General features: G+C 44.9%; 1 protein-coding gene across 1 annotated transcript in view; it reads right to left on the reverse strand.

Moving 5' to 3' along the window:
• Positions 1 to 622: 622 nt before the first annotated feature.
• The window catches only part of Cd101 (CD101 molecule), a 28,893-nt gene continuing 9,943 nt past the window's right edge, over positions 623 to 19,572 (reverse strand). Inside the window, 6 exon segments of the mRNA XM_045137982.1 lie at positions 623 to 789; positions 11,352 to 11,747; positions 17,030 to 17,409; positions 18,090 to 18,112; positions 18,477 to 18,487; positions 18,906 to 19,295. Of these exon segments, the coding sequence (XP_044993917.1) occupies positions 623 to 789; positions 11,352 to 11,747; positions 17,030 to 17,409; positions 18,090 to 18,112; positions 18,477 to 18,487; positions 18,906 to 19,295 (1,367 nt within the window).

The raw sequence follows: 19,572 nt of genomic DNA on the forward strand, positions 1-19,572 counted from the left end.
ATGGCCCAATAACAAATTCTAAGAAGCTACAAATAATCATATTATTAGACACCTATGCCTATGCCTTTCTTCCAGCATTTGTAGATGAGATTGGGGACAAAACTAGATCACTACCTGGGAAGAAGTTCCATTCTGGATGGGGAGTCAGATTCTCCAATTCCTTTCGCGTTGCTAACTCTATGCTTTTTTTACAGCATTTTTCTGGAGGAAAATGATTACTTATATGTGGGGGTGAATTGAGTTTTCCAGGAGAATCGGTGACAGAAGAGAGGAGCTAGGAGAGGAAGGCCTGCAAGGCAGCATGTCTCTCCGTCCAAAGGAGGACCTAGACCTCCAAGAGGTAAGGTTCCCATAAGCCAGGGCAATAGTGCAAGGCACAGGAAAGGTAAGACACACACACTCAAAAATACTTAATGGGGCATGACACCACACATGTGACCATTAAATGTCCATTCTGAGCCCATGTAATTTTCCCATATGTAATTTATACTGGTGAAGTATAAAAGACTCATTCACACCCTGGTCAGTCCCGTTCAACCCCGTCACACACCCTCCACAGGCTGCAGGTGGTCCTGAGGAGTCAGTGGCTCCTCTTCCTCTCCAGCTTCCCTTCTGACTGTGCTCAGTCTCTGGCCTCTTTTGTGCCCACCTTCAGCCATGACAACTTCCTGGACTTCCAGTACAAGCAGAAGAGGGACATTGTGAGAAGAATGAGCACGATGCAGGGGCAGATGATAAGGAAGTGGAGGACGGCTGCTGAAGAGCAGATCCGGGAAGAGAATGTGGGCTCTGCAACCAAAGAGAGAACAGAGAATCATTGGGATCAGTCAGTCACGCATACTCCTTGATCCAGTGTTACAGGCAAGTACGTGCGAGAATAATGGGCCGGATGGCACAGGTCTTTCAGCCTAGGAGAGTCCAGGGCAGAAAGCTGGGAAGAAAGGCCTGCAAAGCAAGCTTCTCTGCCCTCCCAAGGCCTGCATCTCCCCTTGCTCAGCATTCCCAGCCACTGGAGCTTCCAATGACCTACTTAAAACCACTAGCCAAAATGAAAAACAAAACAAAAGAAAGAAAGAAAATCTTTCCTTTAATCTTCTTCCCTCAGAAAAGATATCTATAATTCAGCTCTCATTCTCAACTGTGCTGCTGGTCTTGAATTTTAAGTGCGTTATTCCCATAGCTGCTCCTGAAACACACGCTGTCCTTAATCAGTGGCTACACCTATAGAGAAGGGAACCTTTTTCAAACCTAGGCCAAACAGGTTAGCCTTCCCCCTGGCTCCTTTCCCCTGTATTCAGCTATCATTCCTTGCACCTAACCCTCTAGGCAAGACCTCCTGTCTGGCTTTCTCTCCCAGACTTCTAACCTTATCTTGGTCACAGTTCTCACCCTCTTCTTACACAACCCTTTTGTTAGGCCCCTTGTCTTCCCTTTTAACCGCCTCCTTCATTTCACTGGAGTTGCCTGAGTGTGTCTGATAGTGTCCTGGGTTTCTCCAGCTAGCACATGATTTCACAGCCCTTTGCTGATTTGAATTAAATTGGATTGACCACTGACACTGAGGTAAAGAAAAATGTAATCCTCCAGCAACTGTGGTCTGCTGGGAGAAACAATCAGCAGATAGACACGTGGAGTACATGTGCATGTACACACACACACACACACACACACACACACACACACACACACACGGCCCCCAAATGGCTCCTGGCTACTTGGCCAGGGAAACAGAGTGGAGAGAACTGCACACGCTACAGATCCTGTGAAATGGCACCCTCGGCTGCTGGTCAGAGGTCCAGCTCACAGACATCCTGCAGAAAGTCATTTGCTTAAAGTAATAGGAACTGTTAACTGTGGTCTTGAAGTCTGTCTGAAATCAGGGCTATTCTGAAAAACTTGTTAACAGTAACTGTGCTTTCCTTGGAAAATCTTAACGATATAAGCAGTTTCTTCTTCAAAGGCTAAGCTACAGAATTTATGGGATTATAGTCTCTTAAAAATGAAAACTTTTTTTGATTTAGAGAGATTTTATTAGATTATAGCTATAGCTTAAGAGAAGGAAAGAAGAGAGTACAGAGAGCTCCTGCCCATGGGAGAACAGAAGCAGAATAAGGCCCACTCACAGACCCAGATTGGTATCTTCTGTAGGTTCTGAATGGGGCCCAGCTAACAGCCACATGTCAGGTTCAGGTTTAATCCTTCTAGGAATCTTAGTTCTAGGAAAGGGAAATCCTTTCTTGGAAGGACTCAGATTGAGTCTCCAGAGCAACAGCCTCCAGGCAGAATGAGAGGAGAAGCCAGGTCCTTCTCTGACCTTTACCAGACATGAGAAAATGGGTAATAGATAATTTTGACCAACCTCTTGATGAATGAATTTCCCTTAGGCATTGTGGATGCATTTTAGGGAGAGAGAACCTAGCCATTCGTGTAATTTCATCTTGTGGAGCACTTTGAAAGCTGGTCATGCCCAGATCCTGATGAATGAATCAAGCACACAAATGTATTCTCCACATGGAAACCGAGGGTGGCCCCCACCATATTGATCACTGTGACGGTGCTCCTGGAAGGTTAGGCTGGAAGCTCTGAATGGAGCTGCAGGGTTTGGTGGCCTAGAATTTTTCTGTTCTCATTTATATTCTCCACCTTACATTTGACTGTTGTTCTTGACCAGGTAAGCAATAACAGAGGTAGGTACTGAATTGTATTTATTATTTATAAAAAAGGGTCTCACTATATAGCTCAGATGGGACTGAAACTCACTCTGTAGCCGACCTTGACCTCAAACTGCCAATTCCCCTCCTTTAGCCTGCCAAGTACTAGGATCATAGGCATGCATTACCACTTACAGCTCAATTTCCAATTCTTTTGTTTTGTTTTGTTTTGTTTTTCAAGGTAGGGTCTCACTCTGGTCCAGGCTGACCTGGAATTCACTATGTAGTCTCAGGGTGGCCTTGAACTCATGGTGATCCTGAAGGAAAACACCCCAGCAGGGGGTCCCCCACGCTCTGCCCGGATATGGCGACACCCCAAATCACTCACGAGAAGCGGTCTTGATGCAAACTGCAAGAGGATTTTATTCCAAGCGCGCTGGGGCCCACAGTCGTACACCGCACAGGGATAGGGGACTGCAGAGCCCCGAATGCAGGAACAGGACAGTTTTTATAGGGTTTCTAACAAAGCCTGTGCATTAGACCAATCATTTTTTAATATCAGGAGCCCGCAGGGTGTTAGCCAGTCAGTTTGTGCCACCCCATAATTTCTGAGCCAATTAGTTTAATTTGTTCAAGCCCCTTGTGGACCAATCATTCTCTTATGACCTTGGTGGTCAGCATTTGCGCAGGTCCTTGGGTGGGAGTAGCAGAGTGTGGTACCAGTCTCCTATGACCTTGGAGGCCAGCCTTTGCGCAATTCCTTAGGTGGGAGTAGCAGAGTATGGTATCAGCCTCCTATGACCTTGGTGGTCTGAGGCAGGCTGCTACAGCTTATGGTGCGAGCTACTAAGGCTTACAGTGTGGGCTATTAAGGCTTATAGTGTAAGGCATATAGTGCAGACTATTTACAATAAGTGGTTCACTTCATTACTCATTTCCCATCCTTGAGGGCTATCTCATGCCCTTTTTACCTAGTTTTATATTAGGAGCGGGCTCTGATATAATGAGAAGAGGGATTCTTCACTTGCTTCCAACAGAGAGTAAAGCCTGGAGTTTGAGGTATGCAGGGAGCCCGCTTAAGCTCCCCTTGGAGCGTGATAGTATTTCTGAGCTTCTGAATTCTTGGGCCTTTCAATCCTCCTACCTCTGCCTCCTGAGTGCTGGGATTAAAGGCATGCGCCACCATGCCTGGCTTCAATTTCCAATTCTTTACAGTCCTCTCTCTGGATTCTATTGGACTCCTCCCCCAAGTGATCTGATTTGATTCTAACAGACTCTCATCTGATTACACTTGCATGGCAAAGGGCGACACAGACCATGATGCTGTGAAGGGAAGGAGCTGTGTAATCTGGGCTAATGTTAAAGCACTGGCCACAAGTACTCTTACAGACTAAATGAGCACTGAACACTGTATTTCAGAGAAATGGATCACATCCTCACTCTTCAACTTACTCTTACAGATACTGGAAAAGTTACTCATCCTCTCTAAATCATTTATTTCCGTATCAACTCAACAGGAGAGAGCTGGGGTGAGATGACACGTAACAGCGCTCGGAGCGTTTGACGGCTCTGCAGACAATAAGCATTAGTTGGATGCTACTGGGAAAGCTGAGGAAATCACAAACAACCTTCCCTCAAGATGAGAACCAGGCCACAGCCTGCTCATCCCTGGCCTGGAGACCACAGCTGCTATCAGTTGGATCTGGAATAACCTCTAAAACTCCATATGCTAAAGGTTTGGTCCTTGGCTTGGCAGTATTGGAAAGTGATGGACACTTTAAGAGGTGGAGCCAAGTGGAGGTCATAGGTCACTAGGAGCATGGCCTAAAAGGAAAGGCCAGTCTTCTCTACCTGCCACCTCCTCTCCCTCTGCTTTCTGGATTCTAGAAGATAAGCAGCTTCCCAGCATGTCATGCTGGTGTGCCTCACCACAGGCCCAAAAGCCATGGGTCAACCAACTCCAGACTGAAGACAGTAGAAACCATGAGACAAAGCATGTCCTTCTTTCTTGGAAGCTGATTGTCTCAGGCATCCTGTCACAGAGACAGGAAGTTGTCTAACACTTTAAGGCTTGTCCATGTTCCTTCACTGGCTAAACCTCTCCCTTGGGTCTGTGATCTTCCTATCCTAATACCTGGGTGACATTCAATCAAAAAATGAAATGATCCCTTAGGAGGCTCTGGCTTTCTGGAGAATCGTGAGGTGAGTCTGTGGTAGCTTTCACAGTTGTTGGGATGGTGGCATGTGATGGTAAGATGGCACTGGCACAGAGGAGGTGGGAAGGGATCTGACACTGGGCTTTTTTTGTCTTGACACTCTATCTAGCCTCCAGAATGAAGGAACTGCCAGAGGGCTCAACTTTCTTAACTGGGAGAGGCAGTCCTGCTTAGAGCCATCTGCCGTCACAGGGCGGCACAGCATGCTCCTCACAGTGCAGAGCTGGCCAACTGTCAGCTCCAGTGCTTCTAAATTATCTCTTTGGGGACGGCAGCATTTGCTCTGGATCCCACAGTCACCATTTCCCACCATCTGCCTCTCACCCATATCTGGATGACAACTGGTGACACCCAAAGCTGTTAAGGCTTGGCATATTGGATCAATCCAAGGAAGAGGCCAATGTTCAAAGTACAAGGCCTACAAAATAGAGCCAAAAACATAATGAGACTACTCCATCACAAGCTTTAGTTTATAATTGCTTCAACCCCACAGTCAAGCATACCACAAAGAGCCCTCCTTTTATTTTTATTTTATTTTTGTTTTAGAGCCCTCCTTTTTGACAGTACCTCTGAAATGCTTACTTATGAAAAGTACAGGATAAAGGAGCTACCAATTTCTCCCCACACCCAACCCAGAACTTGGGCCATGTATGGCCATTTGAGAGAGCTGTCCCTTGCCAAGAACTACAGGTAGGTACAGACTAGTGAGCCCTGCAGCATCCTCTTCCAGTAACTGGAGACTTGCTTGCTCATGTTCTCATCAAGTGTTGCTGAGTGCTGCATGAAAGGCCTTGTTAAAGGCACCGGGAGATTGTAAACAAACACCATGGCTCCTCTAGAAAACGTCAGTGTGGCAGAAATGAATGATGCCTTCAGGAATCCACTTTCTAGTATCTGGGAGTGGTGATGTACACCTTCAATCCTAGTGCTCAGGAGGCAGAGGTAGGAGGATGGCTATGAGTTCAAGGCGACCCCGAGAATACATAGTGAATTCCAGGTCAGCCTGAGCCAGAGAGAACACTACCTCTAACTGCCCCCACATGTCCCCCAAAGAAAAAGTAAACAAAAAGAATTCACTTTCTAAATAAATCCTCATCCAAATAAAAACTGGGAGATAGTACTACACTAACACAAGTAATCGAGTTCCCAGAAAGCCTCTTAGCCTGGCGTATCAATGCATCACAAACTATGTTTTACAATAAGATATGTAGGGGCTAGGGCTGAAGAGATGGCTTAGTGGTTAAGGCATGCACCTGCAAAGCTTACAGACCCAGGTTCGATTCTCTAGGTCCTATGTAAGACAGATGTACAAGGTGGCACGTGCGTCTGAAGTTCATTTATAGTGGCTAGAGGCCCTGGCACACCCTTTCTCTCTTTCTCCTCTCGTTCTTTCCCTCTCTCTGACTCAAATAAAAATAAAAATTAAAAAATTTTTATTTTATTTTATTTTTATTTTTTTTAATTTTTATTAACATTTTCCATGATTATAAAATATATCCCATGGTAATTCCCTCCCTCCCCACCCCCACACTTTCCCATTTGAAATTCCATTCTCCATCATATTACCTCCCCATTATAATCATTGTAATTACATATATATAATATCAACCTATTAAGGATCCTCCTCCCTTCCTTTCTCTTCCCTTTATGTCTCCTTTTTAACTTACTGGCCTCTGCTACCAAGTATTTTCCTTCTCACGCAGAAGCCCAGTCATCTGTAGCTAGGATCCACATGTGAGAGAGAACATGTGGCGCTTGGATACAAGATATTTAGGAGCTAGCAATGTCGCTCACTTGGTAGAGGACCTGGTTAGCTTGCAAGACTCCATGGATTTAATCCTCAGCACTGCACAGACTACACATGCTGGGGCATCCTGTAACCCTAGAACTTTGACAGTGGAGGTAGGAAGGTGCCATACACAGCTACATAGCCAGTGAAAGGCTAGTCTGGATCCATGAGATCTTGTCTCAAAATAAATAAATAAATGGTAAAAAAATGAAAGAAAAAATTCAGTCCTTGCCCTGTCTTAGTCATGAATAAGGAGGTGAGACAGAGTAGAAAAAGCAAGCTCCAGTCAAATGTTCTGCCTCCCCTTGAGCCATGCATGTGCTCCATAACTGTTTTATGTAGCCCTAAAACAAACCTAATCTGGGATGGCCAAATGGAGGCAGAGCACCCTTTGAGAAGTGAGGATTACTAGTAAATTATATTTACTCTGGATTCTGCTAACGCACAGAAATGGCACGAAGCATGAATGCCCCCGTGAGCTGGTAGATATCTGGTCATCTCCCAGGGGCCAGGACTGCACTAGTTGTGGGAACAAGACACCCATATCTGCCTTCTCAGAATGTATGTCCAGCAGTGGTGATGGGTGCGAAACTACAGGGAGATGCCGAAGACAAGGTAAGGTTCTGGGACTGCGAGGGATCAACTGTGGACCAGGGAAGGATGAAATGGAGGCATACTGAATAAGGGGCGTGTCCACAGCCAAATATTGGGCTGTCAGTCATATCTATAGATCACCTTCCTTTCCAGTGTCCCCTTCTTTTTTTTAAATATATTTATATTTATTTATTTGCGAGCAGAGAGAGAGAAAAAGAGAGTGAGAACACTAGGGCCTTTAGCCACTGCAAACTACAGATGCATGCACACATTACATGGTGCTGGGGGACGGAACCTAGGTCATTAGGTTTTGTGGGCAAGTGCTGTAACTGCTGAGCCATGTCTCCAGCCCCCCTTCTCTTTTGTAATGTGAGCATTCGCAAGTCCCTGTTGCCTCCAGCCCAAAACTGAAGAACACATGTGATCACCAATGCCATCTGTTATGTCTCCTCTATCTTTACAGTTCCTGGGAGAGTAACCCACCCTTAATGTATTGACTGCAAACTGACTTCTTGCATTAATTTTCTTCAGTAGTCCTGCCATGTCAGATCTAGTGGGTAGCTTGCCAATTTTATTTTAATCAACTCCTTTGCACTGTTCAGTCTGCTGTGGTACCCTCTGCATGACGGCACCAAACCCAGGTTCTCCTATTCTCAACCACTCTTCGCAATCTCTTTTTCAGGCTTGCTTCTCCATACCCCCTCTACGTGGTGGTGTACCGCAGGGGTTGATCCTTTACTGTCAGTACTGGCCACACACTGATGGCCCTAATGTATAGCTCAGGTGAAGACCATATTTAGAAGTCCCAATGTCTACTAGCCAAACTCTGGTTGATAACTCAAAGGTACTTCAAGCGCAACTCCACCTCAACTTCTTCAAAACTGACCAAAGCTCTCCCTTAGATCTTTCCCCTGAATTACCTTGCTCCTAAACGACCCATGTAAGGCCCAGTCCAACGTTCCTTTTCTGCTCATTCACTGCCCATACAGGTATGTAGTCTATCTCTAATCCTGAGGAGTCCACCTCACAGTACCTACTGCTTGTCCTTATTTCTGTCTCACTAGCACCACCTCAGCTGAACTCTAGCTTGACCCACCATGGTCGACACAGTTTCTAGTAGCTCTCCCTGTTCTGCTGGCCTCCCCTCCTGTGCTACTCCCAGTGGAAACTTTCAGAAATATAAATCTGAGTGTGTTGTTACCAGGCTGGAACTTTCTCAGTAACAGCCCATAACTCTCATGACACAGTATCCTTCCTTCACTTTGCACACTGGGCTCATTTGAGATGAAGTGCTTTCCTATCTTATCTTTTGCCACTGTACCACAACAATGGAGATTTGGCTATTCTTAACCACAGAAGGTCCCTGAGTCTAGCATGACTTCCATATCCATCTTCTTGTCTGCTAGTGCACCCTTCATGAGTCTAGCATAAACTTCCGTATACATCTTCTCAGCCTGTGTACCCTTCCTGAGTCTAGCATGAACTTCCATATCCATCTTCTTGTCAGCCTGTGTACCCTTCCTGAGTCTAGCATGAACTTCTGTATCCATCTTCTTGTCAGCTTGTGTACCTTTCTGTTTCTTCACACACCTTTCCTCCTTTTTAGAGGCCCATGCTCTAAGGGGCCTTCCCAGATCATCTGCTTACCCAGCCCTTCACCCCAGCTTGCTTGTTTTGTCAGCATCCCAGGAATACTTCTTTGATGTCACCCATCACAGTGGCCTCCATTTCTCCCACTGAACCCTAAGTCTGTGTGAATGGAGTCTGTCATACACAACTTTATGTTCTCACATCTCATATCATTGTTTATTACACAAATGAAGATATTTTGTCACTTAGATTGATATATGCATATGTGTAGATGCATGTATATGTGTGTGCCAGGTTTGGTTGGAGGCATACAGGGAAAGGAGCAACATTTGTTTAGCATTTACAAGGTGCCAAGGTCTTTACTAGATCCTTTAAACATGACTGTATTGTGAAACTCATTTTATGAGAAAGCTGAGCCTTTGGTGACGTCAAGGACCTGTAGCGTGCTTTCGTGGCTAGTAGGTGGTAGAACTAGCATCTGAATCTAGGCATATCTGACTTGAACTCCTGAGGACTTTCTCTCAATCCAGCAGTGATATGAGGAGAAGGCCAGTCACTACATCATAGAATCTCCTTATGAATCCTTGACATTAGTTGTGAAAAATCCTATCATGTTTTTTTAGTTGTAAAAGATACAATGATGTCTCAGTTTTTAATGTTTCCTCCCCCAAGTTCAGAGTTCATCTCTTAAATCTTTACAGTTGTTTTTACAAGGACTCCACCAAGATTAAAAAGGACCTCTGCTGTCTCAGAGGAGATGTGTTTCTACTCACAGAATATGTTCTTTTTGTTTTATTATCCATTTGTTTTACTGAAAAAAAAAACTGATTCTATTGAGCCTGTGAATTCCAATGGGAAAATATATATGGAATATGCTCTCAGAGGTGTGGAACTTCCTGTAATTGTGGAATGAAAGGCTGATGAAAAATTTCTGCCCAGATACTTAGAAGAAAAAAAAATTGTTGAAGAATGGACAGAGCAAGAAGACAATGGAGCCCCAGGGAACAAGTCAGATAAAGTCCACCTCTCATGGCTGGGGTGCAGCCAGCTCTGCCTTTCAGGGGTTGTCATAGATTCTCAGCAGCACTCCTTGCCTCTCAAGGACCATTGAAAAAGCTATCTGGTGTCCTAATGGTTTCCATTAACCCTCTTGATGTGGAGCACCAAAGCTACACCTCTGCTTCTTCAGTGGCCTTTGCCCAACCTAAGAAGATAGTTGGCATTTTGCCTTCTCTGAGTATCACTGGAAAGAAGTAGATAAGACAGAGAACTAACAGGTGTTGTAGCCAGCCAAGCTTCCTTGGTCTAGCCTGAGAAAATTTTGCTCTTGTTATCACACATGTCTAACAGATGCCCATCACACACCTGGAACTGCCCTGGGCTCAGCTCTAGGCTGAAAAGGATGGCCTTCCCACCCAGGGAAATGTTAGTCTTTGGTCAAGAGTAGCTAGCTTCCTTGTTGGAGTCTATAGATGAGTTCTGCATAGAATCTTTTTTCTCTTGATGTCTTTCAAGATTCATTGGTCCATTGGCACACAGACAAGCAGTGCTGTGGTTTGGATCTTAAGTGTTCTGGAAGGAACTATATGGTACAAGCTTGTTCCCCAGTTTGGTGCTGTTAGGAAAGGGCAGAGCATTCATGAGATGGGGATTCTGTGGTTGACCTTCATATTACTAGAAACATAACCTCAAAGGGAATGGTGGGCTCCAGCCCCTTCCTCTTTCTCTCAGTTCCTACCCATACATTCCTGCTGTGATGAGCCAACTGATGATCATAGGCTGAAACTGCTAAGGCTCTGAGTGACAATAAGCATTTTGTCTTTATAGGTTGCTTATCTCAGGTGATTTGTTGAATAATGAAAAGGGTTTTTTTTTTTTTTTTTTTTGGTTTTTCAAGGTAGGGTCTCACTGTAGCTCAGGCTGACCTGGAATTCACCATGTATTCTCAGGGTGACCTTGAATTTATGGCACTCCTCCTACCTCTGCCTCCCAAGTGCTGGGATTAAAGGTGTGTGCAACCACGCCTGGCTGTAGAGAAGAGTTTTAACATGATTGCTGTTAGCAACATCCTGACAGTTTGGTGAGGATAGACAAGGTTAGCTCCAACTCATTGAGAAGGGGTGTTTGGGTTTTGTTTGGTTAGGTTTCTCTTTTGTTTGACCCACTCATTCCCACTGCCTAAAAGCATCTTGAGATTGGAGCATCAGCCAAGAGATTGGCTTCCCACATTATTTGGATACCCAGTGGCACTCACCTTATGCTGATGGGCTTTTTGGTTCAGAAGGGGAAAGGCAAAACAGGTCAGATATGCCCATTATTCATGCATCTGTGCCAAAACCTCATGTAGACTTTGATAGTTCAAATGAGTTACTATGGAGAAAGATAGTAAATTCATCTGCTTTAAGAAATCTGAAAACTGCCTTTAGCTTGAAGAAAGAGAGAAACTAGCAGGGAGAGAAGTCACAGAAGAGAACCTAGTGGCTGCAAGCTGATGGCGGATTGATTAATTACCTGAAGGTAACACCATGAGCTCCATCCGCTGTGACTCGTCTGAGGCTTGGTTGACCCAGTTGCCTGCGTGGCCATGTTGCTGCCACTGTGCCACCCTGCACCAGTAGACCCCGGCATCCTCCCTCTTCAGCTGATGTAGCCGCGAGACAAAGTCTGAAGGGGGTGAACGGTAGCAGTGCGGGAGCCTCCTGCGCCCCTCCTGGCTGCTCTCCAGCAGGCCGTTGTGCTGCAGCTGCCCCAGCATCTGACTGGCGGCGTCTTCTCGGCTCCAGTACCATGTCACCGAGTACAGGGTGGCCAGGCCACTTGAGCTGTCCAAGCTGCAGCTGGTGGCCACCTCCCCGTGCTCAGGCGCAATCCCTGTCCAGTTCACTTTGGAGACATGAACCTTACTTCCTAGAAGACAAGATGGCAGGCAGTGCGGGAAGAGTGCAGACTGCAATGCTGGACATGTTCTTTGCACTGGAGGAGATCCCATCTAATTTGCATTTCTATTTGTTTAAACAAGGTATCTGTTGTTGTTGTTCTTTTTGAGGCAAAGTCTCATTTTAGCTAAGGCTGGCTTTGAACTCATGGTGATTCTCCTGCTGCAGTGTTGGGATTGAAGGCATACACCACCATGCCTGGCTTTTAAACAGGATATCATGTAGCCTGGGCTAGCCTTAAACTTGCCATGTAACCAAGGATGCCCTTGAACTTTCAATCCTCTTGCCTCCATCTCTTCAATACTAGGGTTATGGGTACACACCACCACACTTGGATTATGCAGGGCTGGGCCTCAAGCCGAGGGTTTTGTGACTGCTACACAGCACTCCACCAGTTTAGCTGTATCCTCAGCCACCACCTGGCATTCTTCAGACATCAGATCCCTGTCTTTCCATACTTGCCAGAAGACTCTGTTTTGAGTCAAGCTAGCCACTTCTATTCTTTAGCCTGACCTCTTGCCTGACAAACTGTACTGCTAAGATATACCCAGTTCCAGCCAGGTACTCTGTCTTTATTTGACCTTGATTCCTCTTCAGTTTCCACGGGGGATACTCAAACCTTTCATCACCCCCCCAAACTTGTATGTTACACTACTACCTTTCCTCCCACATACCTGGTACTATCTGAGGTACACAAATATACAGAAAAAAGTCTATTCGAGAGACAGAACATCGTGATATAAGAGTATCCAAGGACTATTTAATAGATTAGACCGTGCTTTAAAGAGATTTTCACATGTGCTTCCTCCCATCCCCCACTCCCCAGCAGTAAAGGACTTGAAATCATATCCAGGGTAGTTACAAAATAAACAAAAAACAAAAGTAAGAAATTGTAGTGTGCATTGAATTTTCAACTCTACTACAAATTCATTTATTAATCCATATTAAATAACTTTTGCTGATCTTAGACTGTTGTAATAACCGTCTATATTCTCTCCTTCATAGAGATGAATGCAAAATGTAAATTTATATGCAATTATGTTTTCTTACTTCAATAACTCCCTATTTTCTTGCAAAATGGTTTCTTATCCCAGCACTATACTTGGCTATGGCTGTTTGCCAGCTAAAGATACCCTTCAGTTCTTGTTTAGATTCTCACGTGGTTTTTTTCTCGAGTTTATTTTCTTCTTGAAATTCTTTTTTTTTTTTTTTTTTTGGTTTTTCGAGGCAGGGTCTAACTCTAGTTCAGGCTGACCTGGAATTCACTATGTAGTCTCAGGGTGGTCTCGAACTCACGTTGATCCTCCTACCCCTGCCTTCTAAGTGCTGGGATTAAAGGCATGCGCCACCACACCCAGCTTGAAATTCTTTCTTCTTCTGGTTTGAGAGAAAAGTTCTTGCAGCAGTGCTGACCAGCCTGTCTCTGCACCTATTCCTGTGGCCTCTTCCTCAACCAAGGTGTACAGTGGGCAACCCATGGGCACATGTTGCTCAGAGCAAGGCTTTATTTCTTACCCTCTGTATTTTAAGAAAATTTGATTAATTGAAAATACTCTCAGACTGGGAGTACTGTATCACTAAATTTTTAATGACCTTGACAAAGATAATTGAGCAAAAGAACTACTATTTATGTGGTTCATCATTGCTGAACCTATGACCCAATAACTTGCATGCCTACAAAGCTGGAGTGAGGACAGATGACAACGTCTATTGCCAGCTTGAGTTGTGGCTGGGATTCTCTGGGTCATGGCTTCAGTAGATTTTAGTTCTTGTAGTGCTAAGCACAGTGAAATGAGTCCCAGACGACCTGTTTTCTGAGGAGCCCACTCTGACCTAGCTGTGGTGCTCTCATCTTAAGGAAAAGTCATGTTTTTGAGACAAGATAGCTCAGGCTAGTCAGGAACTCACTTTATAGCCCAGGCTGTCCTTAAAGTCATTATCCTCCCGTCTCAGTCTTCTTAGTGTGGGGATTACAGTTATACAGCACCACCCCTGGCTTTCAAGAGTAGGGTCAGACAAGTGCCTGAGATGCCTTTTGTCCTTGGCTTATTGTCAGTGCTACTGATCTCTAACAAACATACATCCTTGCCCCAACTTTACATGAGCTTCTTACTGGCCAAACTCCAAGTTTTCACATTATCGCTGGTGTTTGCTTCCAGTTCTCACTTTAAATCTGTCTAAAAGCAGCTAGTAAGAACCATGCTATAGCTTGCATACCAGACTGGCTTTTTTTTTTCTCTTTTTGTTTTTTAGTTTTTTCAGGTAGGGTCTTGCTCTAGCCCAGGCTGACCTGGAATTCACTATGTAGTCTGAGGCTGGCCTCCAACTCACAGAACTCCTCCTACCTCTGTCTTCTGAGTGCTGGGATTAAAGGCGTGTGCCACCATGCCCAGCGCGTGCGCACACACACACACACACTTGCACGCACACAGAAAATGGGTGCATCAGGGCCTCTAGCTGCTGCAAGTGAACTCCAGAAGCATGTGTCACTTTGTGTATATGGCTTACATAGGTACTGGGAAATTGAACTCAGGTCATTAGACTATGAGCAAGCACCTTGACTGCTGAGCCATCTCTCCAGCCCTAGGCTGGCTTTTAAATTAAGCCTCACTCAAGTCTTTGGGCATGAAAAAAATATTTGCCAGAATGAAACAAGAACAGCCCCCTGTCCAATTACCAATAGGATCCTCATTTCCATCTGACACTTCATAAACACAGCCTTTACTGTCCACATTCCTATCAGCATCTTGGTGTTCAGAGTTCCCACTAGACTTGCTCATTAAGCTGCTGACAGCCATCTAGAGATTACTTAACTTCCTTTCCCAAACTTTTCCAAAGTCTTCACTCAAACCAGTTTCAAAGGCTTAAGAACTATGTGACCAAATTTAGTAACAATGACCCCACTTCTCTGGTACCAATTTTCTGTATTAGTTTTGTTGTCCCTGAAAAAGAATGTAAAGGAGGGAAGATTTATTTTGGTTTGTGGTTTCAGAGGTTCCAACCCAAGATCAGCTGGATCCCTTGCTTTGGGTCTAAAGTGTGGCCCAACGTCATAGTGTTGGAGCACTCTGATGAGACTGCTCTCTGGATGGCCAGGAGGGAGAGCTGCCTGCACTCAGCCTTCCTTCTTCTGTAGCTTTTAGTCTATCTGTGCCCCCGGCCTCTTTGATGGTTCCACTCACATTTGGCAGATCTTTCCTCAGCAAACCCTCTCTGGAAATTCTCTCACAAACATACCCACAAGCATACTTTACTAATCTCATAGGTGCTTCTCAACCCAATAAAGTTAAGAACCAAGATTAACCATTACAGTCATTGAAAATATTGTCAGCATTTCTTAGTGAAGACACTGAGCCCATATTTCTTCCCAGATAGCACTATCTTAAGCCAGGAGGCACTGCTTCCTTAAAAGGTACAGGCACACACTCTTAAGATTTTAGTTTGGACAACTGGGAGACAGGCATTACGGTCACACAGATGCAGAATTCAGGAATAAATAAGTCGTCTAGGGGGTTTGAAATGGTACTAAATACAATTTGGGGCAGCTGAGCATGAAGGTCTCTGGAGCATCCAAATAGAAATGCACAGCGGAGTCTACAAACCTGGGGCTCAGGAGAGCTAATTGTGAAGATTTTGGGTAATCATCTAGAAGGTGGCAGCTAGAACCTGGGCAGTGTTTAGAAGTTCTGAGGAAAGCAGAGATGATGAAGCAAAAGGACCCAGGATCGATCACTCACATTTAGTGGGGCCTGAGGAAGAAGGTGAGCTAGAGTAACAGAAAGAGAGCCCTTCACTAAGCTCATGACTCTCCCCCCACTGCTTCCACAGACAGTGAGCTCTGTAAGGGCAAGAGCTTTGTCATATCTATCTTTGCCTAGCATACTGTAATGTTCAGTTATCTTATTTTTGATGTTACCTGGTAAAGTCTTTTAAATAGCACATTAGATCAGCTTATTTACACTGTGCTATTGAACCTTATCCAGTTCCCAAACCTTAGTTTTGGCATCCATTTAATTTTAATCAACAGTTAGAGAGGTGACCTAACCAATGCTAAGAGACCTAATCAAGGCTGCCTACATTAGATAGGAGCACTTTTAGGCCAGCACGAATGGATGGAAGTTCCATTACATTTTTAAAGATCTCCTGAGGTGGAGGAGATTCCCTCAGTAAGCCATTCCAACAGTTAACTACTCTTATTTGCCTTATGTGTAGGCAGCCAAATGTTGAATGGCAATTTCTCCACATATCCCTGTAGAGTTGTACAGTTTCTGTTCACAGTGGGAGAAATATGCTTTGTATTACTCTTTCGCTGCCAAATTACAGTAGAGCCCCACTGGAGTGGCACAGCTTGTTATTACAGAGCACTGGAGATACGATACCCTGGGCAGCTGCAGAGACCCAGCTGCCAGGCTGATAAGCAAACCAATCAAAGGGATCTTGTTCCCATCTGAGCTCCAAACCTCAGGCTGATTCACCTCAAGCAACCTCCCCTCCTTGATGGGCTAGCAGGTCCTACAGTCCCTTGTAGGTGGATACTATTCTTATGGTCCAGATAATGTATATATGTTTTTCAAGGCAGGGTCTCACTCTAGCCCAGGCTGATCTGGAACTCACTCTGTAGTCCCAGGCTGGCCTTGAACTCATCGCAATCCTCTGCCTCCTGAGTGCTGGGATTAAAGGCATGCACCACCATACCCAGCTCAGATCATATATTTTTATGGATATGTGTATGTTCATACGCATATGTGTATGTGCAGGAAGGAGGATAACCTCAGGTTCATCCTCAGGGAAATTATTCTTTTTTTTTTTTTTTTTTGGTTTTTCGACATAGAGTCTCACTCTAGCCCAGGCTAACCTGGGATTCACTATGGAGTCTCAGGGTGGCCTCGAACTCATGGCGATCCTCCTACCTCTGCCTCCCGAGTGCTGGGATTAAAGGCATGTGCCACCATGCCTGGCCACTACTCATGTTTTTGAAACAGGGCCTTTCATTGGCTTAGAACTCACCAATTAGCCTAGACTGGCTAGCCAGTGAGCTCCAGGGACCCAGCACTGCACCACCATGCCCAGCATTTTTATGTGGATTCTGGAGATCAAATTCAAGTCCCTATACTTGTGAAACAAGCACTTTTCCAACTTAGCTATCTCTTTAGCCTTCAGATGATAATTTGTTTCTACATAATACCACAGAAGCTGCCCATGGGAAGGTAGCCATCCTAGAGAAATATGTGATAATACACTCTCAAGGGTTACCTGTGGGTCTGGTTAGTCCCGAAATCTTCCTCCCAAGCTGCTCCCAAGCACCACTTGAGGACAAGAGCCATTCCTCCACAGCACAGTAGTAACGGCCCTGGTCACTGTCTTGCACCTGCAGAATATGCAGCAGAAACAAGTCTTGGGAAACTTTCTCAGGATGAAATTTTTCTTTGCTCCATGGGGTTTGAAATTCATCCCCATATTTTATAACATTTGTTTGGTCCATTTCCAGGATCTTCAGATAGGATGCATTTGTGAAAATGGGAGAAAAGTACCAAATGATGGATAATGGAAGGTTACCAGTGGACTGGGACAAGATGCTACATTCAAGATGAGTGCTGGAGCTGATGGAGAGCTCTCGCACTTGACTGAGTTCACTCTCAATTTTCTCTCTGAATGAAAAAGAATAAAAAGTTACTTTGTAGGAAATTAGAATTTTAAGGTAGAAGGAATATTGTAGATCAAGTAGGGCAAACAGCTCCTACAACCCCCCAGCTGAGAATCCCTCTCCAGCAGCTGCCCTAACTGCTCACTCAGCCTTGGAAGAACTCACAATCTGATGAAGCCACCATACTGTCTCTGGATACATCTGCCACTAGAGAGTTCTGTCTGATCACAAGCTGAATTTTTCCTCTTCATACCTTCCATCCACTGGTCTCAGTTTTCCCTCTTCTTGTTATGTGAGTGGGAAGAGTGTCACAGAGAAAAACCCATTCTCCTCCCGCATGGTGACACAGGGATCTGTCTCTCCTCCCGCATGGTGACACAGGGATCTGTCTCTCCTCCCGCATGGTGACACAGGGATCTGTCTCTCCTCCCGCATGGTGACACAGGGATCTGTCTCTCCTCCCACATGGCAACGCAGGGTCTTTGTCTCCCTTAGCGTTTTGTGCATCAAATAAGAGAAAGTGACACTCTCAGTGCTCTTCTGGCCGTGTCCTCACAAAGTACTTCCAGATTCCCAATTTGTCAAAGTCTAGTTATAGCTGCCTTCAAACATGGGTAAACACAAGGAAATTGTGCACGGGCTATTAAAATTGTATCCCTCCGCAGCCACTCCACTGTGAGAACATTATATGGCTAGGCAGTCGACTCTCCTTTAACCCCAGCGGTTTTCTGTTTTGTCAGAAGATGCACAAGAAATCTTACCTCTAAATCTTATTCTAATTTCTAGCTGACATCATCAATTTTACTTTTATACCTGTTTATTAATGTTGACATCAGTCTTCTTTACTTTTCACTCAACAAACATTTATTGATCACATACCAGACTAGTAAGCCACTGTAATTACCTTCCTTCTGCCACTCATGTGGGACTGAGGTATGCAGAAAGCCAAAAGGTTATCAGAGAATCTAGCTGGATCACTTAGCTCAAATAAAGTAGTGTCTTGGGGAATGGAGAGCAACTCTGAACTAAGAATGAAAAGGCTAAGCAATTCCATACTAAAGAAACAGCTTAAACAACAATAACTCAAGGTAGCTTGAACTTGGATTATTGAGGAACTGAAAGTAGTTCAGTGTGGCTGGAGCTCAAATTCGAGAAGGAAAGTAAGAGAGGACATGGGAAAGACCTGTGCACCATGTTGTTGAAGAGCTTGCCTATTGTGCATGGGACTCTGGACATGAGGTAGAGGCAAGAGTTTCCAACCTGGCCACTGGGAGGTGATGAGAACATCGGGAATTATCTGCAGGGTTTCTCTTTTGAGACAGGGCTTGCTTTATAGGCCTGTCTGGTCTCAAACTAAAATTCTCCTCTCCTGTCTTACTCTCCTGAGTATTAGGATTACATGTATGCATTACCACCCCTGGCAAGAGAAGTTTTGTGTTATTGCTGTGTTGTTTTGTTTTAAAAACAGGGACCAATCAGAATCACTTACCATCAATGAGTTAGAGATGGCAGAAGCCCTGGCTGGGTTGCTTGTGCATAGTGCATTGCTGTCATAAACTTCGACTTTACACTGATACACTCCTGTCTCTTCAGCTGTGGCATCATGGATTAAGAGTTGAGAATGAAACCAAGACTGTGAAACCTTTGTCTTCTTGTGAAACTGGGACAAGGAGTCTCCCCATTCAATAGTGCCATTATGAGTGATTTGAATTAGCTGATGAAAGGCTCCAGAGCTGGCTGGCTGGAACTGCCAGGTCACAGCAAGTGGAGGCTTGAGGTCAGAGTAGCTGGCCCTCATCAGGCAGGACAGGTCAAAGGTGTGGCTTAACTTCACTTGTGGTAGACGGCTCATCAGATTAACTTGTAAACTTGACTCTGCAGAAGGAGAAGTGAAGCATAAATCCCAAGATGTTTACCAAGTTAAAGTGCACACTTCAAGTTTTCCCAGTGCCTCCCTCCATGCAGAGCCACACATTTTTGCACTTAGAATATCCTGTATTTGGGGGTAGGGGTTGGTTCACAGTACAGTCTGTCCTGTATTCCAACCTCAGTTCTCCAAGTTTACCCCCTCGCCTACAAGAGCTCTCACCAGAAACAACAAATAGGCATTGTCACTGCCCCTCATACAGCTGCACTGGGGGGGGGTGGAGCA

This window comes from Jaculus jaculus, chromosome 19 (genome assembly GCF_020740685.1).
Source record: "Jaculus jaculus isolate mJacJac1 chromosome 19, mJacJac1.mat.Y.cur, whole genome shotgun sequence".
In the NCBI taxonomy this organism is placed as follows: domain Eukaryota; kingdom Metazoa; phylum Chordata; class Mammalia; order Rodentia; family Dipodidae; genus Jaculus; species Jaculus jaculus.